Genomic DNA, 17,844 nt, shown 5'->3' with positions numbered 1-17,844 from the left:
GATCCCTGTGAACGAATGTGTAGATAAATAGTGTAGGAACTCGATTTGCGTCAAGAAATTAATCATAAATGTGCATAAAATTTTTTTTTTTAAAGAAATTGTGAGTAAAATTACTTTCGCTGTCAAAAACGCTCTGATCGGAAGTGACGCAACGGCCGGTAAATCTCATCTCTTCTTAATGGAGTCAGACAGTGAAGAGGTTGCAGTAGGGGTAAATGTCAACTCTAACGATGGGCCATTGCCGTACAATTATGAGCCGCCTAGGCGAGAGAGGGGTCAGGCAGAGTTAAGGGGAAGGGTAAATGGACAGAGGAGAGAGATAGGGTTGTGGTGTGAGGAGAATCGGTGGAGTGACCACAGGCTATAGCTAATTTTGGCTAGCATTGTCTCCATGTTTATCACATTGCAGTATCTTTAATAAATCATATTTAGCAATATTGCTGTCGACTTTGTTGTTTTTCAAGCATCCATGTAGATTGTCACCATCTATGCCAGCAACATGTGTCTTAAAATGTTTAATTTAGATCCCAGATTTTAAATGAATGCTGTAGGGTGTAGGCTATAGCTTACATCTGTGATGGTCAGCTAGTCTGGACAGGGATGGAAATGCTGTGCATTTCTGCACAACATACCGTATTTTTCGGACTATTAAGTCGCACCTGAGTATAAATCGCATCAGTCCAAAAATACGTCATGACGAGGAAAAAAACATATATAAGTCGCACCGGACTATAAGTTGCATTTATTTAGACCCAAGAACCAAGAGAAAACAGCCGCGAGAGGGCGCTCTATGGTGCTCAGTGCTCCTGTAGCCTACCACTGAAAACTGTTAACCGAAATATTAACCTAATTTATTTAAAATCCAAGACCAAGAACAGATATCTGGAAAGGCAAGTTATTCAGCTAACGGTACACAATAGTACACAGAACAATAGGCTGAATATGTATGTTAACATAACACATTAACAGTTAGCTACATAATAGCATAAAAACATACCTGGAAGGCTGAATAGGCTAAAATTAACATAACAAGCCAGAGAGTACAACAGTTACCGGTAACACTAAGCAAGTTCACAAAGCTCCAGCAATCTTATTCCACTTCACTGAATCCGTTGAATTCTTCATCCTCTGTGTCGCTTCTGAACAACTCCGCCAACTCCGGAGGAAGATGAAGTGCCGTCTCTTCTTCTTCTGGGGAGTCTGTCGTTAGACTCTGCATCAGTACCAGTTATTCCGGCCTTTCTGAATCCCGACAGGATGGTTTCGGTTGTCACTGAAGCCCATGCTGTGTCGATCCATCCAAGGACTTGCTGATAAGTTGCATGGCGCATGCTCCCGGTTGCCGTGAAGCTGTGCTCTCCATCCAACATCCACTCCTCCCACAGGCAATGCAAGACTCTCTTAAAGCTCCGGTTCACCATGATGTTGAGAGATTGGAGTATTTTGGTTAAGCCTCCAGGGATGATGACAGGTATGGAGTTGCATGCTTTTATTTGATCTTTATCGAATTGTGGCATTATGTTCGCTCGCATACTGTCCATCACAAGCAGGGCTTTGCGTGTTTTAAATAAGCCATCAGGATGCTTAGTGTAGCACTTTGTAAGCCAAATGATTATAATTTCTTGATTCATCCACCCTTTCTCATTCACAGCCACAAAAACTGTGGGGGAGATTCATCTTTGGGCATGGTTTTCCGTTTGAAAATGACCATCGGTGGCAATTTCGATTCATCTCCACAACATGCCACCACCACTCTGAAGTGTGATTTCTCATGACCAGTTGTCACTATATTCACACTTTTCTGCCCTTTCTCTGCGACACTTCGGCCCATGGGGATGTCAAACGTGAGGGGGACTTCCTCCATGTTGATAATATGGTCCGGTGAGACGTTGTATTCAGTAACCTGCTTTCAACGAACTCACAGAAACTGTCGACCTTAGCTTTGAAGTCTGCTGGCAGTTTCTGACACAATGTTGTCAGTGCTCTGATAGAGAGGCGGTTGCGTTGCATGAAGCGGTAACACCAAGAAGGCCCGCCAGCAAAATCATTTATATTCATCTCCTTGGCTACTACCATGGCGTGGAGACGCAACTGCACTGTTGACAAGCCTCTCCCGGCAGCGCGTTGTTCAAGCACTCATCTGTGAACTCGTTCCTCCAGCTCTGGCCATCTTGCTTTCAGCCCGCGGTTAGCTTTTTTCATTTTCTTCATTTGAGTTAGAGTAACCTCTGTTTTACGCCAGTCCCTCACAAGTTCCTGCTAGATGCATGAGTTTCACCAACGCGTTCTGTGTCATAAAATAACTGCTTATCAAAACCAAGGTTGACATCACTGTATTCTGTTTATCTACAGTAGGACGGGATTTAACGATGCAGGCTGATGTGCTTCTTTTCCTTATTACTAATCTTTATTGTTAACCATATTGATGAGAAATGTGATGTTTATGTAAAATCCATAGGCTAATTTAATTCAGTTTTGTTCTATAATGTTGTAATCGTTTTTTTCTACACACACACACACACTACACGTAGTCCTACACATGGACGCTCTTTTCAAACAGAAGCTTGTAACACACATGATATCTGCCACATCATGAGTACTACAAATTACAAATTATATATAATTTTATTTCAAATAAAGGGAAAATGAAAAGTGAGTTTAATCCAAGCAGCTCTAATTTCGCGGTGTTGCCATTTAAACATGTTAATTACAAAAACAAAACGTTCGTTGTACTGTCTCTGGAAAAATCAACAGTGATTGATCAGCCTTTATTTATATACAGTATTGTAGACGTTATTACCTAGGCGAAGCTAAATTTGCTGAAATATAGGCTACAGTAAGAGCGCCTGCATGGTTGTCCATCAGATGCCTGTCAAAGTTGAGTTCGTTACTATAGCAACAGTAAAACTGTCATGTCATTATAAGGAGAAAACAAACTTTCGTTATGTCGAGATAACGAGAAAAATAAGTCGTTATAACGAGAAATGAACTTCATTATGTCGAGATAACGAGAAAATTAAGTCGTTATAACGAGAAAACAAAAAGGAAAAAAAAAATATAATGCATGGCCGCTTAGAACTTCCGTAGTAATCTGCAGAATAGGATTTTCTTTTTGGGGGCATTTTGTTTGCATTCAGTCTTTCTCAGTTGTCTTTAAGTTAATATTTCAGTTAACAGTTTTCAGGTGTTTTCAGTGGTAGGCTACAGGAGCACTGAGCAGCACAGAGCGCCCTCTCGCGGCTGTATACGGTAATGTTTTCTATTGGTTCATTTCTCTTGGTTCATTTCTCTCGGCTCATGTCAAATAAATTGATAAATAAGTAGCACCTGACTATAAGTCGCAGGACCAGCCAAACTATGAAAAAAAGTGCGACTTATAGTCCGGAAAATACGGTTGTTTATCGTGAATTTTTTTAGAAATTGCTAGCTGATTTGTAATCAGTAACTGCTTTCAGACCTAGGTGTCCGCATGTTCTGCTTCTGTAGATGTCAAGCGTTTGGGACGTATCTGAGCAACATAAGCGGCCAGCTGGAATTCCGAACTTAGCCGGCTGTTATACTACTCCGCTCTTAGTATTTCCAATGGACATTGTGTAAATGAGCTCGCATGTACTGCCGAGTACGTGTATGAAAGCAGTTAGTGTTTCGGTTAGGACAGGAATATGCTGTTCATGTAAATACAATCATTGTTACAATAACCTACTATAACTACAATAACGATAACGACAAACTCTTATCTGTTACAACCTCTCAGACTGCGTAAACCCGGGGTGCTCAACACTACTCCTAGCGATCGACTGTCCTGCAAAGTTTACCTCCAATCCTAATCAAACACACCTGAAGCAACTAATTAATTTCTTCAGGCTCACTTAAAAAATCAAAGGCAGGTGTGTTTGATTAGGATTGGAGCTAAACTTTGCAGGACAGTTGATCACCAGGAGCAGGGTTGGGCACCCATGACCTGAACCCACACTGAGAACCAGGGCGGCAGCGCCTATGTTTGCCTGTCGTTACGTCTTATGACACATTCTCTGGGAAAAGGCAGTTTTTTGGAGCGTAGCTTAGAATAGGTATACTTTTTTCTTAATTTCTGCCCGTGGGTGTTGTAAAACATATGTATTCTTATGTATGTCTTTTTAAATTAACACTTTCATACAAGATTCTGTATAAATTAAGTTAAACAATTAAATTGAAAGATGGCCTTTAAGCTGCGTTTGGAAAAGAAGGCTGATCACATGCATATGATTATTGTGTGTAATTTATTTAGGTACTATTAATACTGAAGAACTCTGATTTCATTTTCAATACAGACCCTAAGTGAGATACAAGATGATACTAGTTGTGTTTGTATGAAACGAAAGAGCACAGTTGTGATATGACAGATTTAACCTTCGAGACTGACCAATCAGAATCAAGCATTTCAGAGAGCCAAGTAATAAAAATAATGAACACACAAGCCAAACATTATGTAAGTAACTGAACTTTTTAGCAGTTTTTTGGGAGGAATTATATCTGCAGCTTAAGAAGCTCTGTCTTCTTCTTCTCTGCTTTCATGCATCAACTGTGCTTTAGTTTTCTTTGTTTTACACAGCTGTGATAGTCAAGGGAAGATGGTGCAAACTGAAAACAAAGTCCAAGCGATGTGCGTGAGTGTGACAATAGCTGACTTCACTTCTTTGCTTTTATTGGTGAAATTGCTACTTTTCATGTCAACCACTGTTCATTTTGATCCTCAAGACCACACTGTCACAGTCAGACTCGTGCTTTTTCTTCAGCATGGCATGGCCTAAAAACACAGCACACAAGTTTTTTCTACTCTCTCTGTCTAGATGAAAGCTGTGCTCACTTTTCACTTATCCAACACATTAATTTTCACTGGTTCACTGTGTGCATTTCCACAAGCATAGCTTACTGATAGGATCAATCAAGCAGCTACATGCGGCTGATGGTGGTCGATCATAGTGTATGTGTGGAGACTGTGTGTTTTGTGGGGACATAATATAATGCTAGCAACAGGTATTAGGGTTTTTTTAAGTATTAATTTTTTGAGAGTGATTTCTTGCTAGAAAAAGAGCAGGAGAACTACCAAGCAAGTGTCTCATAAACAGCAAAATCTATGAAAAGAGTAACTGTTTCATCTCACATAGTAAGTTGCAATGTTCAAAAGTGAAATGCGGTTGTTGTCCAAAGCACAATAAATTAAAGTAACCTTTTCCAATGGCTATATTTACAAAATATACACTCATTCAAAGATAGAATCCAAAAACTGATCTCATGAGATGTACTTTGTCAGTGCTGTCATAAATTCACAGACCACTGATGATGCTCAAACAGAAGACCTCTGCTCGTCTTAACAGTTAAAAGTATCATTCCATTCTTCCCATTGTTTTATTTCCCTGTATTAAAGGTTTAAAACATTAAGCTCATAAGATTATGCAATTGTGATATATATATATATATATATATATATACACACACACACACACACACACACACACATTTGCAGTGTCCAAGCAAACAAATCAGCTATTTTGAATTTCATATTTGCAGTTCTGTGGTTGAAATGTAGATCATTTTTCTAAAAGCCAGTTTTAAAGGCAAAACAAATGAAATGAACAAAGGCATAAGTAACTCCAGATGCAGAACTGTTTTCAGACTTGTTTTTTTCTTTTTCTGTTGACCTACATGGAAAATCACTGCACCAACTATCAACTTTGACATAGTAAATGAAACTCAGTGTAAGTCACTTTATTTGCCTCGCTCTCCCATGACCCTAGATCTGAGATCTGCCTCTCGGTCCCCACAGAACATAAACACAGCGGTTGCTCTGCTTTTCCCAAAGATCCCAGCATTTTTCCAGGAGTTTTATTTCCCATGAGTGTGTATGCTGCACTACTTCTTCCGCTCTGTCCGTCAGAAACCGGTCTGCATGGATCAATTCCCACTCCAGCTCTCTTCTAAACCGCTCATGCATACACTCAACTACATCTTCACTAGATGGACAGATACTTGAAACCATATAATGTGGAATGCACTAGCACATTCTTTTTCTACGTTACAAAACTGCCCTTGTTTCCATCGTTAAACAACCCATCTTTAATCAATGAAAAACACGTGACATCAGGTCCCTGATCTTCATTCTGCACTTAGAGACGATACACTGTATCAATCCCCAGTCTGTTAACATAATAATGCTAATTCCACTTTGGATCATTACATTTTGCACATAAACATGAATATCTGGACTGAGATTCAATTATTTGAAAATCTGGATTCTGAGGGTGCAAAAACATCTACATTTTTTGAAAATCGCCTTTAAAGTTTTCCAAATGAATTCTTAGCAATGCATATTGCTAATCAAAATGTACGTTTTAATATATTTTTTTGGTAGGAAATTACTTCAAATGGAACCTGATCTTTAGTTAATATTCTGGCATAAAAGAAAATCTAGAATTTTTTAGCCATACAATGTATTTTTGGCTTTTGCTAAAAATATACCCCAGCGACTTACGACTGCGTATGTACTCCAGGGTCACACATATGTATATGTATGGGAGGTAAAAGCTCTGGTTACCATGATGATAGCGGGTTCGCTGGTGACCATCCCCTCTTCCGGTGCTGTGATTTCCAAGAGAAGTTGTTTCTGCTGGTGAGAAAATATGTGTGAATGGTTTCTTCTCATTATGGAGTGGAGTAGACTGGTGGTACAGCCCATGCCTGAAGAGAGCATCCCAAACCAGTATAGAGATTCAGAGGATTCCGACCTGAAGCTGAATCCTCTGAAGAATCACTTCTTAGAGTCAAAACTGCTTCACAGCTAGGCCTAATTTGGGGTCATCAGATGCAAAAACATTTTTTTTTAAGGTCTAAAATCAGAATTAGACTAAAGTAAAGTCTCAAGATCATGTTGATTAAGTCCATCAAGTGTTGGTCCTTTCATCGTGTTCTCCTGCCATTCTGTCCGCTGGCCAGGTCTGCCTCTGCAGATCCACTAACATCCTGTGAGCGTCTTCCAAATCCACACACTCTCTCTCTCTTTCTGGAGAGCAGGAAACACTGACAACATTGTCTCAGCACACAGATCTGCTGCAGCTGTGCACAGCTGGGCGCACCAATCAGCACCCGCCTCCACATCAGCTGACCAGGAGAAAGAGCCAAAATCCCGCTGGCAGTATACACACTCCCACAGTCTGCTCCTGGACCCTCGGTCTCACTTACTCCCATTTGCTTTGCCCTTTGTTTTCTTCCAATCTCTTCTTTTAGCACAGAAGACTTGTGGTTTTTAAGAAAGGCTTAGGTTTATCTCTAAAAGAGTGAAATAATAAAATCAAGCTGCTTTCTGTTTAGCAAATAGAGATGTGTCTGATGAGGTTGGTATGAACTATTAAGCAGCTACAGACAACAGGGTGAGCTGACAAACAAACAGGCCGTCCCATAGAGACAAAACACTGACAGTTGCTCTGGATTGTGGTTTTTACGTGACTCACTTCCAAACATTTTCAATGACTACTGCACCATTGTTTGAACGACCTACTAGCCACTGCACACACTGGTCTATTACTGTGGTAAGTTTAAGGTTCAGGTGCATGCCCCTAAGCAGAATGCAGTCACTTTTACTGGCCTGTAAAAAAGAGAAACTTCCAGATTAAGGGAAGAAACTTTTTTGTACTCTTTCTTTGTAATCCAAAAGGTGATATTCTATATTAGAGACGGAGAGCCCACAGCCACTGCTCTGTAGGATACACATTTAGCTCAGTCATGAAACTCCAACAGCGCAGTAAAACTCTAGCAGTCTTGCAGGGTACTTTCAGAAACCTTCCACCTCCCCCAGCTCCACCTGTATAGCTCTGCTATGAGTAATTTCATGGGTGCTATTTGTGCATCAGAAGTGTCTTGTTTGCTCACAGCAGCATGTCTGTGAATGTTTTGGAAGTAGCAAGTCTGTATTTGCTCTTACTATTTTGAAAGCTCTCATGACTGAGCGAGATTCTACATCAATTCTGAACATTTGATCTTTTTTATTATTGTACTGTTTCATACAATGTCACATTAATCACTAGCACTTTAAAAGAAGTAAACTTGTATCCTGACTAGAAGTCTGCTACCCGACCCAAGCCTGATGGGTCCTGAAATACTCTTGGGTCTCAGGTCATGCTCAGGTTAATGTTTTATTAATAGTTTGGTCTTGGGTTTTTCATGCTACACTGCTTTCATTGACGCACACACACACACCTTACTTGCTCATAGAGATCGGTGATCGCTCAGCACACACACAGAAACGCTGTGATGCACACAAACTTTCATTGATAAAATAGCTTCGATATACTTAATTCATTAAATTAAATGTGATCTTACTGCACTACTCCATCTCTGTCTGATTTAAAGCAGGCAGAATGCTAACGAGCCAAAACTTATGAAAATTACCAAAATTCGTACCATTTGTCCTCGAAAAGCGAATTCTGTGAAACATTTTTCTTCATTTTTTCATTTGCTTTGAACTTTGAGTGTTGTAACTTTGATGATGTTGTTTATGCTCAAACAGCAACATTAAAATAACTACAGTTACAACTAACATCACACTAGCTAAAGTTAAAAAGGTGAAATCATAATCAATGACCCCTTTGAGGCCGATATACTCATCTGGGTTAATGACATGAAGGCGTCATTAACCCAATATATATATTTTTTTATTACATCTTTCCGGCATGTTCGTTGCGGTGAATTTAGGCAGTTTGGCACACTACCTGTATAAACCACACTCTTCAAACCAAACATTTGAGGCAACTGTGAAGCAAAATAACAGGTCATTTCACATGTTGGTCCACAAAAACAAAGCATTTGTGGACAGAATGCATTTACACTTGTACTTGCAACTGCATCAGGCATCATCTGAGAACGTTTACAATGTGTTTAACCGTTTAGTTTGTGGACTGCAAAAGATTGTATGTGTGTGTGACATATGAGGTTACTTCTGCGTAAAACCTCAACGCACAGGATATTGCACACCTATCAAAACTTCTGAGAAACAGAAAGCAGGAGGCTGTGTGTGTGTGTGTCAAGGTCCTGCAAGCCATGTGACCAAAATATGCACTGGTGGTTGCATGGAAGACTAATGTTAATTGTACTGCTTTTGTGCCATCTAGTGTTTGTCTATCTACACCACAGGAAATTCCCTTTTTTCAATCATGAAATAATATATTTAGGCATTGAATCAGTAAGTCATAATCAGTTTTAAATGAGGAAGTAAATTGTCTATAATTGATTTCTGTCCATTTGACCTGCCTACAGGAGAACCTCATGCACATTCTGTGCACATCATTCAACCATGCAAAGCTGTGAATGCATTCACATGTTTTATTTGTTGTTCATCATGGAAATGAATTATAATAGCCATATAAGTTTGTATCTTTTGTAGCACTCATTGTGAAGAGTTTTGTACATGCATGCAGCTGGATTTTGGCTGTATGAGCACCACTTAACCATGTAGCCTCCTGTTTCTATTTTGAAAAAGTGTTAATAAATGAATAAAATACTAAATTAAGATCTACTGGTAATATACAGTGACCCTGTCTGTTCAGAAGACCACATGGTTTCGGTCATGTCTTTATGTGGGATTTTTAAAAAAAGCTTCACTTTCAATGAATGGACAAAAACAACGCAAGACTATGAAAAAAAGAAAGAAAAAAAAAAGATGTGGGTTTGGAACTTAAGGATGGTTAAATGCGGACAGAATTTTCAGTTTTAGGTGAACCATCCCTTGAACCTCAAAATTACCCATAACATGTTCACGTTTCACAGAAGTCCATGGATCCATTCACAATATATGATCTGGGTCATACATGAGTAGGAAAAAAAAGAGTTGTGCTCCTGTGGGAGCCAGTGTAAATAGCCTTTGTCAAGAGCAAGGCTTCTCTTGCTTGTGTTGCTGGAAATCACTAGCTCTCACTGAAAATGAATGATGTTTGGTTGCTGTGAAATCCTGTCATTGTGAGCCACTCTGGACTGAGGGACTGGGATAAAAATCAAGTTAAGGTGCAACAGAAAGCCAAAGAGGGGCCTGCAGGTGGCAGTCTCAGCCTTACTTGAGTACAAGTTAAGCGGGGTTTTATCCTAAGCATTTTTATTTTTTTTCTGCCTTGAGAAAAGGAAACTATTAATGCCTGCTTAGGGAGACATTAATATACTTCAGACATGAAGAAGCAGAGGAAGATTAGCAATGAGTTTCCTCTCTCTTTTTTCACTCTCTCTCTCTTTAAAGTCATGTTTAGTTTTACTACATTTTAAAACTTTACATTATTGATCACATTTTGCACAGTGAAATCCTTGCTGTTAAATGTACACTGCTTGGTGTCTGATTTCAGTCTAAGGACAGTAAAAAGTAACACTTAAGCAGTGTTACAGTTAATTAGAGACTGAACATTAGTGCTGACACATACAGTTAACAAGCAGAATCACTGAAGGAAAGACAAACAACAAGAACAGAGAAAAAATAGAAGAGCAGAAACACAGCAACCACAGTTGATTGAGATGAAATACACTCAATAAAAGAAGACATTAAATATCTCAAGATCTCAGCAGAGGATGATTAAACAACTCCACAAACAGCATCACCAGCTTCTTACCCATTTGTCTTTATTTCTTTCATTTAATTCCAGTCCCTCGACTTTTCATGTGAACAAAACGCTTTAGTTTTTGTTTACTTTATATCTTATCAGTTTAGCAGATTTTTTTTTATGTCATCATTGTTGAGGTTTTTATGATGAGTGTTGATGTCTAAGCATGTTTCAAAACCAAGTTAAAAATAATTGGCATCATCATGAAAAAAAAAAATATATAATAAAAAAATAAAATAATAATAATAATAATTTATCTGAAAATGCTGTTTGTCACCATTGTTGAGATTCATTCGCTGATTCTTGTTATCTTTGTGTGCCTAAAATCAAAAATAATAATAATCAGAATCACTTGCAAAAGTTGTTTACAAAACAGCCAGTATGGAGAATATAGACTCTTCCATTGCAGAATCAAAGCTGTTACAATCAATAATGGAAGTTTTACTTAGAGAAAAGAGTTTAAATGAGCTCAGTAATTCAGGTCTCACAATGATTACATTAAAACATAATTTTAACATAACATTTTATTTGTTTTTGTTATTTTGTTCAAGAACCTCTTTGTAACACAGAGACCTCAAGAATTAGTGTATGAATCTCAACAATGGTGACATGCTTCATGCCGCAATGCATTTTGGGTGCCATGGATGAGTTTTGTATGACGCACCCAAAATACATGGCTGTATTAAGCATGTCACCATTATTGAAAGTCATACACTGAATCTTGATGTTTGTGTGACAAAGAAAAGCTTCTTTTTTTTCTTCAAATTCTTGAAATTATATGCTTTATGTTCAGCTGGGTCTCAGGCTGGTAACCCATTCCTAAAAACATTGTTAGAACGACTGTAATGTTCTTAGAACATTTTAAGAACAAAAAAATTGTAGCTGGGAAGACTATCTGAGACTGCATCTACACCGAGAGTTGCAAGATACAGAGTTTCCTGGACTTGATAATCTGACACTATCAAAGCAGATTACCAACAGCTGAAATAAGCCCTCAAAAAATGATTATGAGGCCAAAGAATTCCTGGACACCTGACAGGTTCATCATGAAACTCTCCAAGTTTACTACAACTGACACTGAAGAGCAAACTGCAGAGCTTACAATAAACCACAGATGGTTGAGGACACAGGCTTTGTGTCTGTGAGCATCTCATTTTGAATTGTACATGCCATTGTGAGTCACCACTGATCATGGCCTGCCCCCACACAATGACTAGTCAACAGCTGTGTGACCTGGCACAGAAGGCCTTTAACAAACACAAGGCCTCCTCAAAAAATGGATTTCAAGATACTAGAGGTTCAACAATACTCAAAATCCCAAGCTGGCACAATAAGGTACACTAAGAACAGAAGTGTTACTATAAGATCAGACCCAGATACCAGACCAACTGCTGGGAGACACATACATGTATACATGTGCTGCTCTCCTTCCACTTTTTTCCAAATGCTTCTCTCACACAAACATGTCCTCTTCACTAATTCTCCACATGAAGTGTTGCCAGATAGCACAGAAAAGTGTTGTATTGTATTGTGCTTTCAGAGCATCTGATGCATTTAACTTAAATGTAAGTAAATGTTTTCTTAAATGTAAGGAAAAAGAGAGCTTCAGGTACAAAACTTTGGGATCCAGCGGTTTAGACAATTGACATACATACTACATCATGCAAAATGAGTAATGCTACAATACAAGGGATTCATCCTAAGGAGACAACAAAATTAAAATTGCAAGGTTGGCTAAAAATGCATACATAGAGACATAGTCTGGTATTGTTATTAAGAGAGAATTTAGATCTAAATCACCTAGAGGCCAGGAAGAACCAAAAAGGAATATAGTTGACAGTGATAATGAGGAACTACTCTTCACTAGTAGTCTAAAATGTCTAAATTTTTAAATGAAAAATTAATTTTCTATGTTTTAGAGACTGGTTAGAATATACCAAAATAGATGCACAATATTTATTAGGACTGGGATGATACACTTATATCCCGATTCAATATTATTACGATATCTGGGTGCCGGAATTGCAATTTTTCAACTATAGCAATTCAATATCGCTATGTATTGCAATATTTGTGTGCTTTTTTAAACTTTACACAATGGGGAAAAGTTGAATTCTGATGTCAGTCTTCCTCAAAGATACATTCATAAAAACCCCCAATTCAAAATTGTGGATTTTTTTCCAATACCTTTTACAGTACTATTTTATTTTATTTTTTTGGTGGTGCAACTGTGCTCTCAGTTTCAGTGTCTTTCTGTTATTGTCCCATTTAAATAATTTGTAATATTTCTACACTAATTACATTTTTAAAATGATTGAAATGCAGTTTGTGCACAAGTCTGAAAAATAAATCAGCTAAAATAATAATAATAATAATAATAATATTAATAATAATAATAAAACGTTTGCCAATTTCTATTAATATTGGAATAGAAAAGTGATTTTAAAATAAAAAAATTACCTATTTATCTTTTGTACTAGTATGTTGTTACAGGTTTCCTTGTCTGTGTTCTGCCACTGTCTGCTGTGTGCCTTGTTTGTCCACATAGTTACACTTATTAGCTGCCATATCTACTCATTGGACAACACTCCTTGTTAGTTAGCAATTGATTGGTCCCTTTTGTTTTTCTCTGTACAAATAGTCCTTGTGTTGCCATTGGGCCTTGTCAGTTGTTGAACATAATTGTGTTGCTTTGCTAGTGGTATTTTTAACTGTTCTTTGTTGTTTGTTCCCTTGTTTTGCCATTAAAGACCTTCTACTTAGATCCTTGCTTCTGCCTGCTTTCTCCCATTTCCTGCACATTAAACACACACAAATACATATACTTCATGCTGAGTTTTCTGTTTGCATTTGCTTGGCTGTCTGTGCAAATATAATTGTACATTTATGCTGTTATTCATGTTAATATACAGTATATTTGGAAAAGTCAGTAATTTAATTCATTTATTATTATTATTGTTGATTGTGTTTTTGGTGATATCAGCATTTTTTGAAAAATAAAAATAAAATCAATTTTTATTTCTATGTATTTCATTTTGTGTCAAAAACCAATTGATCTTGAATTTGGTTAGAGTGTAGCATATAAGCTTATCTGATGGCTGACAGGAGCTTGAGAACTGAAGTAATCATTGGTTGACATCAGAAGTCTGCACAAGCTGTTTTTTTCAGTCCCACTCCTAAAAGATGTTGTCCTGCTTTTCACATTTTACTTGCTGTTTTTACTTGTCATGAAAAGGGCATTGCTAATAAGGGGCTACATGGGATTACAGACATTATAAATGACATACAACTAACTGACTACTTATCTGAATTTGGATAATTAAAAAAAAAAAAATCTAGATTTGTATCGTAAACTGATTTTTGAAAGTTGTCAGGTGTATTGTGCATGTGAACATGCTCATTGTCTCTTTTCCTGCCATCATATATTTACTGCTCCTTCTGTGTTTGTTCTTTGCTGATGTCTGGAATCAAATCATCTTATCTCATTAACAATGTTGTTCAAGAGACAGGAAATGTTTTCAAGCTCTTTCAGTTGCCACACCAAGCTTCTGTGCTCACTGAGATAAACATTTATAAATCAGCTTTAAATGATGTTATTATACGGAAGTTTATCATCATATGCGAGAATCTAAAGGACAGGTTAATACATGAAAGACCTACTTTATTATTATTATTATTAACCCACATAGCAACATTGTTTTGGCCCAGATCCGGCCCACATCTGGCACCCGTGGAAAGATGATCTAGCCCACATGCAGCGTGGAATGATGGCAATTGGGCGGACCGCTTCTGTTTGCCAGATTTGAGCCACAAGCAGGCCATAGCAATGCCACATGTCAGCCAAGAGTAAAGAAATTAACCAGAAATGGACCTTATCTGAGCCACAAAATATGTGTATATATTAAATGTGAAGTCATTTCAGCCTTACTAAGCCTGTTAGCAAGCAGAATCACTGAAGGAAAGAAGAGAACAGAAAAAGAGAAGAGCAGAAACACAAGAACTACAACTGACTTCAGCCACAACCTTAGATGAAATCAATTGAAGATAAAAGAAGAAATTAAATCGCTCAAGATCTCAGCAGAGGAGGATTAAACAACTCCACAAACAGCTTTACCAGCTTCACTTATTACTAACCAGACTTACTTTATTTCTGTTACACATATACAAAAGTTTTTATTGAAAATTAACAGAGGTTTAACTCTAATATGTGTCACAGAGGTTAAGATGTTGATGTCTTATTGAAAATGTTTTGTTTGTGATCACCATCATGGAGATCAGGGTTTGCCAAGTCCGGACTCTACTTTGGCTCTTCAAACCATTGGCTCCTTGCTTCCTCATCCCATCATCCCACTGGCTCTGCTTCGGTCAGCAATTGAACTGCCTCTGCCATTGGATTCCACTCCTTCGGATTTGCCTTGTCCCTCTATCCCTCAGGCTCTGTCTGGCTCCTTCTTCCCTCCCACTCCCCCTTTGTCCTTGATCGCTCTGGCTCCGACATTCTCTTCCAGGTTCCTATCTCCACCTCAGTCACATGAGCCATCAGCTCTGCCTTGGCCATCCAGGCCTCTGGTTTCAACCTGGCTCTCCATCTGCTCGGCTCAACCTGGATCTCCACCTCCACTGGCTCTGTCTCCATCATTTGTCCCCATGGTCTTCTCCACCAAGGCTCCTCCCTCCATTGGAGGCTCGTATTACCAGTCTTGTGGTCATTACTTTCAAATAAGAAGTAGATGTTCATCAGAACAGTTAACTTCACTATGGATCCCAACAAATTGTACAACAATGATACCTAATGATTTCTGTACATCAGCGAAGAAACTGTTAGCAAAGTTAGGAAATGTAATGCATGAATTTCGGGATGATCATCTGGTTCTGTCTGTTTCTGGTTATCTGCGTATTTTGTGTTCTCCCTTTGTGGTTTTTCCCTTTCTGCAGTGTTATTTACCAGAATTTTTCTGGTCAGTTATCCTGCTTTCATTGTGACTTTGATTTCCTGCCTGCCTTTCTTTTTTTGTCTGCCTGCTTAACTGGTTTCATACTGTTCTCAGACCCCTCTCCCTTTGCCACACTGGACTCGGTCACTCTACTGCCAATCTTGGCCTGGCACTTGAAGCTGTGCCCTTAGCTTCACTCACTAGTGTGTTGTATCCCTTTTCTGTGGTTAAAGTTAATGCTCTGCTTTTTGTTCTATGGAATAATATTCTGGGCAATATTTAAAAGGAATTGATTTTTCATTTTGTGGATGTATATACATTGGGATATAATCCAAAAGGAATTTTCCTGAAAGTAATGGTTAACAATTGAAATTCTGCTTTGATTTACACCTGTACAGGGCATAGAATCATTTTCAAATTTAAAATATTAAAATACCCCATCCTCAAGACTAACTGACAGTTGACTGCATCGGAAATGCATGTGCAAGGGAATTGGTTGGATGTAAAATAGCAAATGAGTGACTTTTTATTGTTATTTCAAAATGACAGGGTCAAAACTCATAAGACATAAGAAATAAGTTGCAAATGGACTTTGTGTTTCCATTTGAAATTTGACAGATATGTTACATAAAGAAACTGGAATCACAAATGTGCAAAATGCAGTTGCCTTTGGAATATGTCATTTTTTTACGATGCACAACACAGTCAACTGTCAATCAGTGTTAGGGTTTATTGATGTATTCGGAAATTATGCCACATCCTCTAGTGCTTTGCCACATCCTCTAGTGCTTTGGGTGTGAGAAAAGCACATTATAAATAAAATAAATTATTATTATTAGTGGTGGAAATTTAAGCACCATTTTCATTGTTATTCATTTCTATGAGAAAAATTTGTAATTTGGCAAATGCATGGTTTGCAATTGCATTTGGATTATGTCACAACATGTGTCTACAAATTGACAATGCAACTGCAAATACCATTTGCAATTACATTTTAATATTGTCCAGAATATCATACCATAGTTGACACTGTCAGACCCTGTAATGTAATTTCAGACACATGCATTTTATTGTGTCCAATTGGACGAGGTATGTTGCAGTAATGTTCTAACTGCTGTGAATGGTCAGCATTCATCTCTGCAGCATTAGCATGCATAATAAGTGATGACTACAAAGCTCATACTGCTGGAGGGCACACATATGCTGTTGTGCAATTCTGATAAAAGACATGGTTTATTCTAGGGCTGCAACTAACGATTATTTTGATAATCGATTAATCTGTCGATTATTTTTACGATTAATCGATTAATCGGTTTATGTACTTATATTTTAGTTTTTTCCATTTTTTTCCCCAAGGAAATTATTAATAAAGGGTCTTTATCATTCAGCATAGATTTTTAAGAGATTTTAACCATTTTGCATTGTCATATCCTCATCAAAAATATACCTGGAGTTGTTTTATTATGTTAGTAATCCTTTGTCGAACTCTTCTGCAATAAAAACACTGACCCATACTCTAACAAAATTCACAAGGAGATTTCAAACATTGTTTTCACCATGGCAGTCCTTAGAGCTCCTAAAGTAGTTTAACATCCCAAACAAAGCTTAAGGAATCTTTGAGAACATATTTTCACGAAGTATAAGGATAAAACAGAATAAAATTGCAGTGCATTGTATTTTATTATTTACTGGGAAAAAGCTTTATAGCTTATGCTGTGAAATTGTAAACAATCCTTCGAAAAAAAAGTGCCAATGGCATGAAACCTGAATTGAACTCACAATTTAAAGTAAAATCCATCAGAAGGTTGTCCAGAAAAAAAAAATTGGGACACACACAAAAAACCTGCTGTGTGAAAAAGAGCAGTGAATACTTAGAAAAGAAGTGCATTTTAAATATACTCAAACATTTACCTCTCTCATTCAGTCATAATTAGGCTGCAAGTCTGAATTATGAACGGGTAAACGACAAACTGATCACATAACATGTTTGTATAGCTTTAAATGTTAACTGTTAAAAAGCAATGTTATCAGCTTTTACGACTAAACATTTGCAAACAACCTTGTACTGGAGAATCTGCACAAATAAAATTCTTAGGGGCCGTTCACATATCGCACCTAAAAACGCGTGGAAAACGCTAGTCGCGCCGCTTTCTCCTTCTTTCCAAAGCGCTCGGGCAGAAGCGCCCCTGAGGCGTCTGCCTTTGCTAAGTAACTATGACGTGCTCTCTCCATGACGTGCTCTCTCCATGAAGACCCGGAAATTTCAGCAAAGGATAAATGGATGCGGTGTGGACGCG

General features: G+C 37.9%; 1 protein-coding gene across 2 annotated transcripts in view; it reads right to left on the bottom strand.

Moving 5' to 3' along the window:
• The window catches only part of LOC128028689 (dedicator of cytokinesis protein 10), a 109,479-nt gene that overhangs the window by 74,096 nt on the left and 17,539 nt on the right, over positions 1–17,844 (bottom strand). Inside the window, exon 1 of one of the 2 annotated variants that reach the window (XM_052615974.1) lies at positions 6,575–7,053. The exons of the other annotated variant lie outside the window; for it this stretch is intronic. Coding sequence (XP_052471934.1) covers positions 6,575–6,730 — 156 coding nt within the window. The 5' untranslated portion in view covers positions 6,731–7,053. Of the gene's footprint in view, positions 1–6,574; positions 7,054–17,844 lie in introns of those variants that run through there. 2 annotated transcript variants of the gene reach the window in all.

Source organism: Carassius gibelio, chromosome A15 (genome assembly GCF_023724105.1).
Source record: "Carassius gibelio isolate Cgi1373 ecotype wild population from Czech Republic chromosome A15, carGib1.2-hapl.c, whole genome shotgun sequence".
NCBI classification, from domain to species: domain Eukaryota; kingdom Metazoa; phylum Chordata; class Actinopteri; order Cypriniformes; family Cyprinidae; genus Carassius; species Carassius gibelio.
Note: the sequence above shows the minus strand (reverse complement) of the source record. Positions and strands in the feature narration are given on the sequence as shown.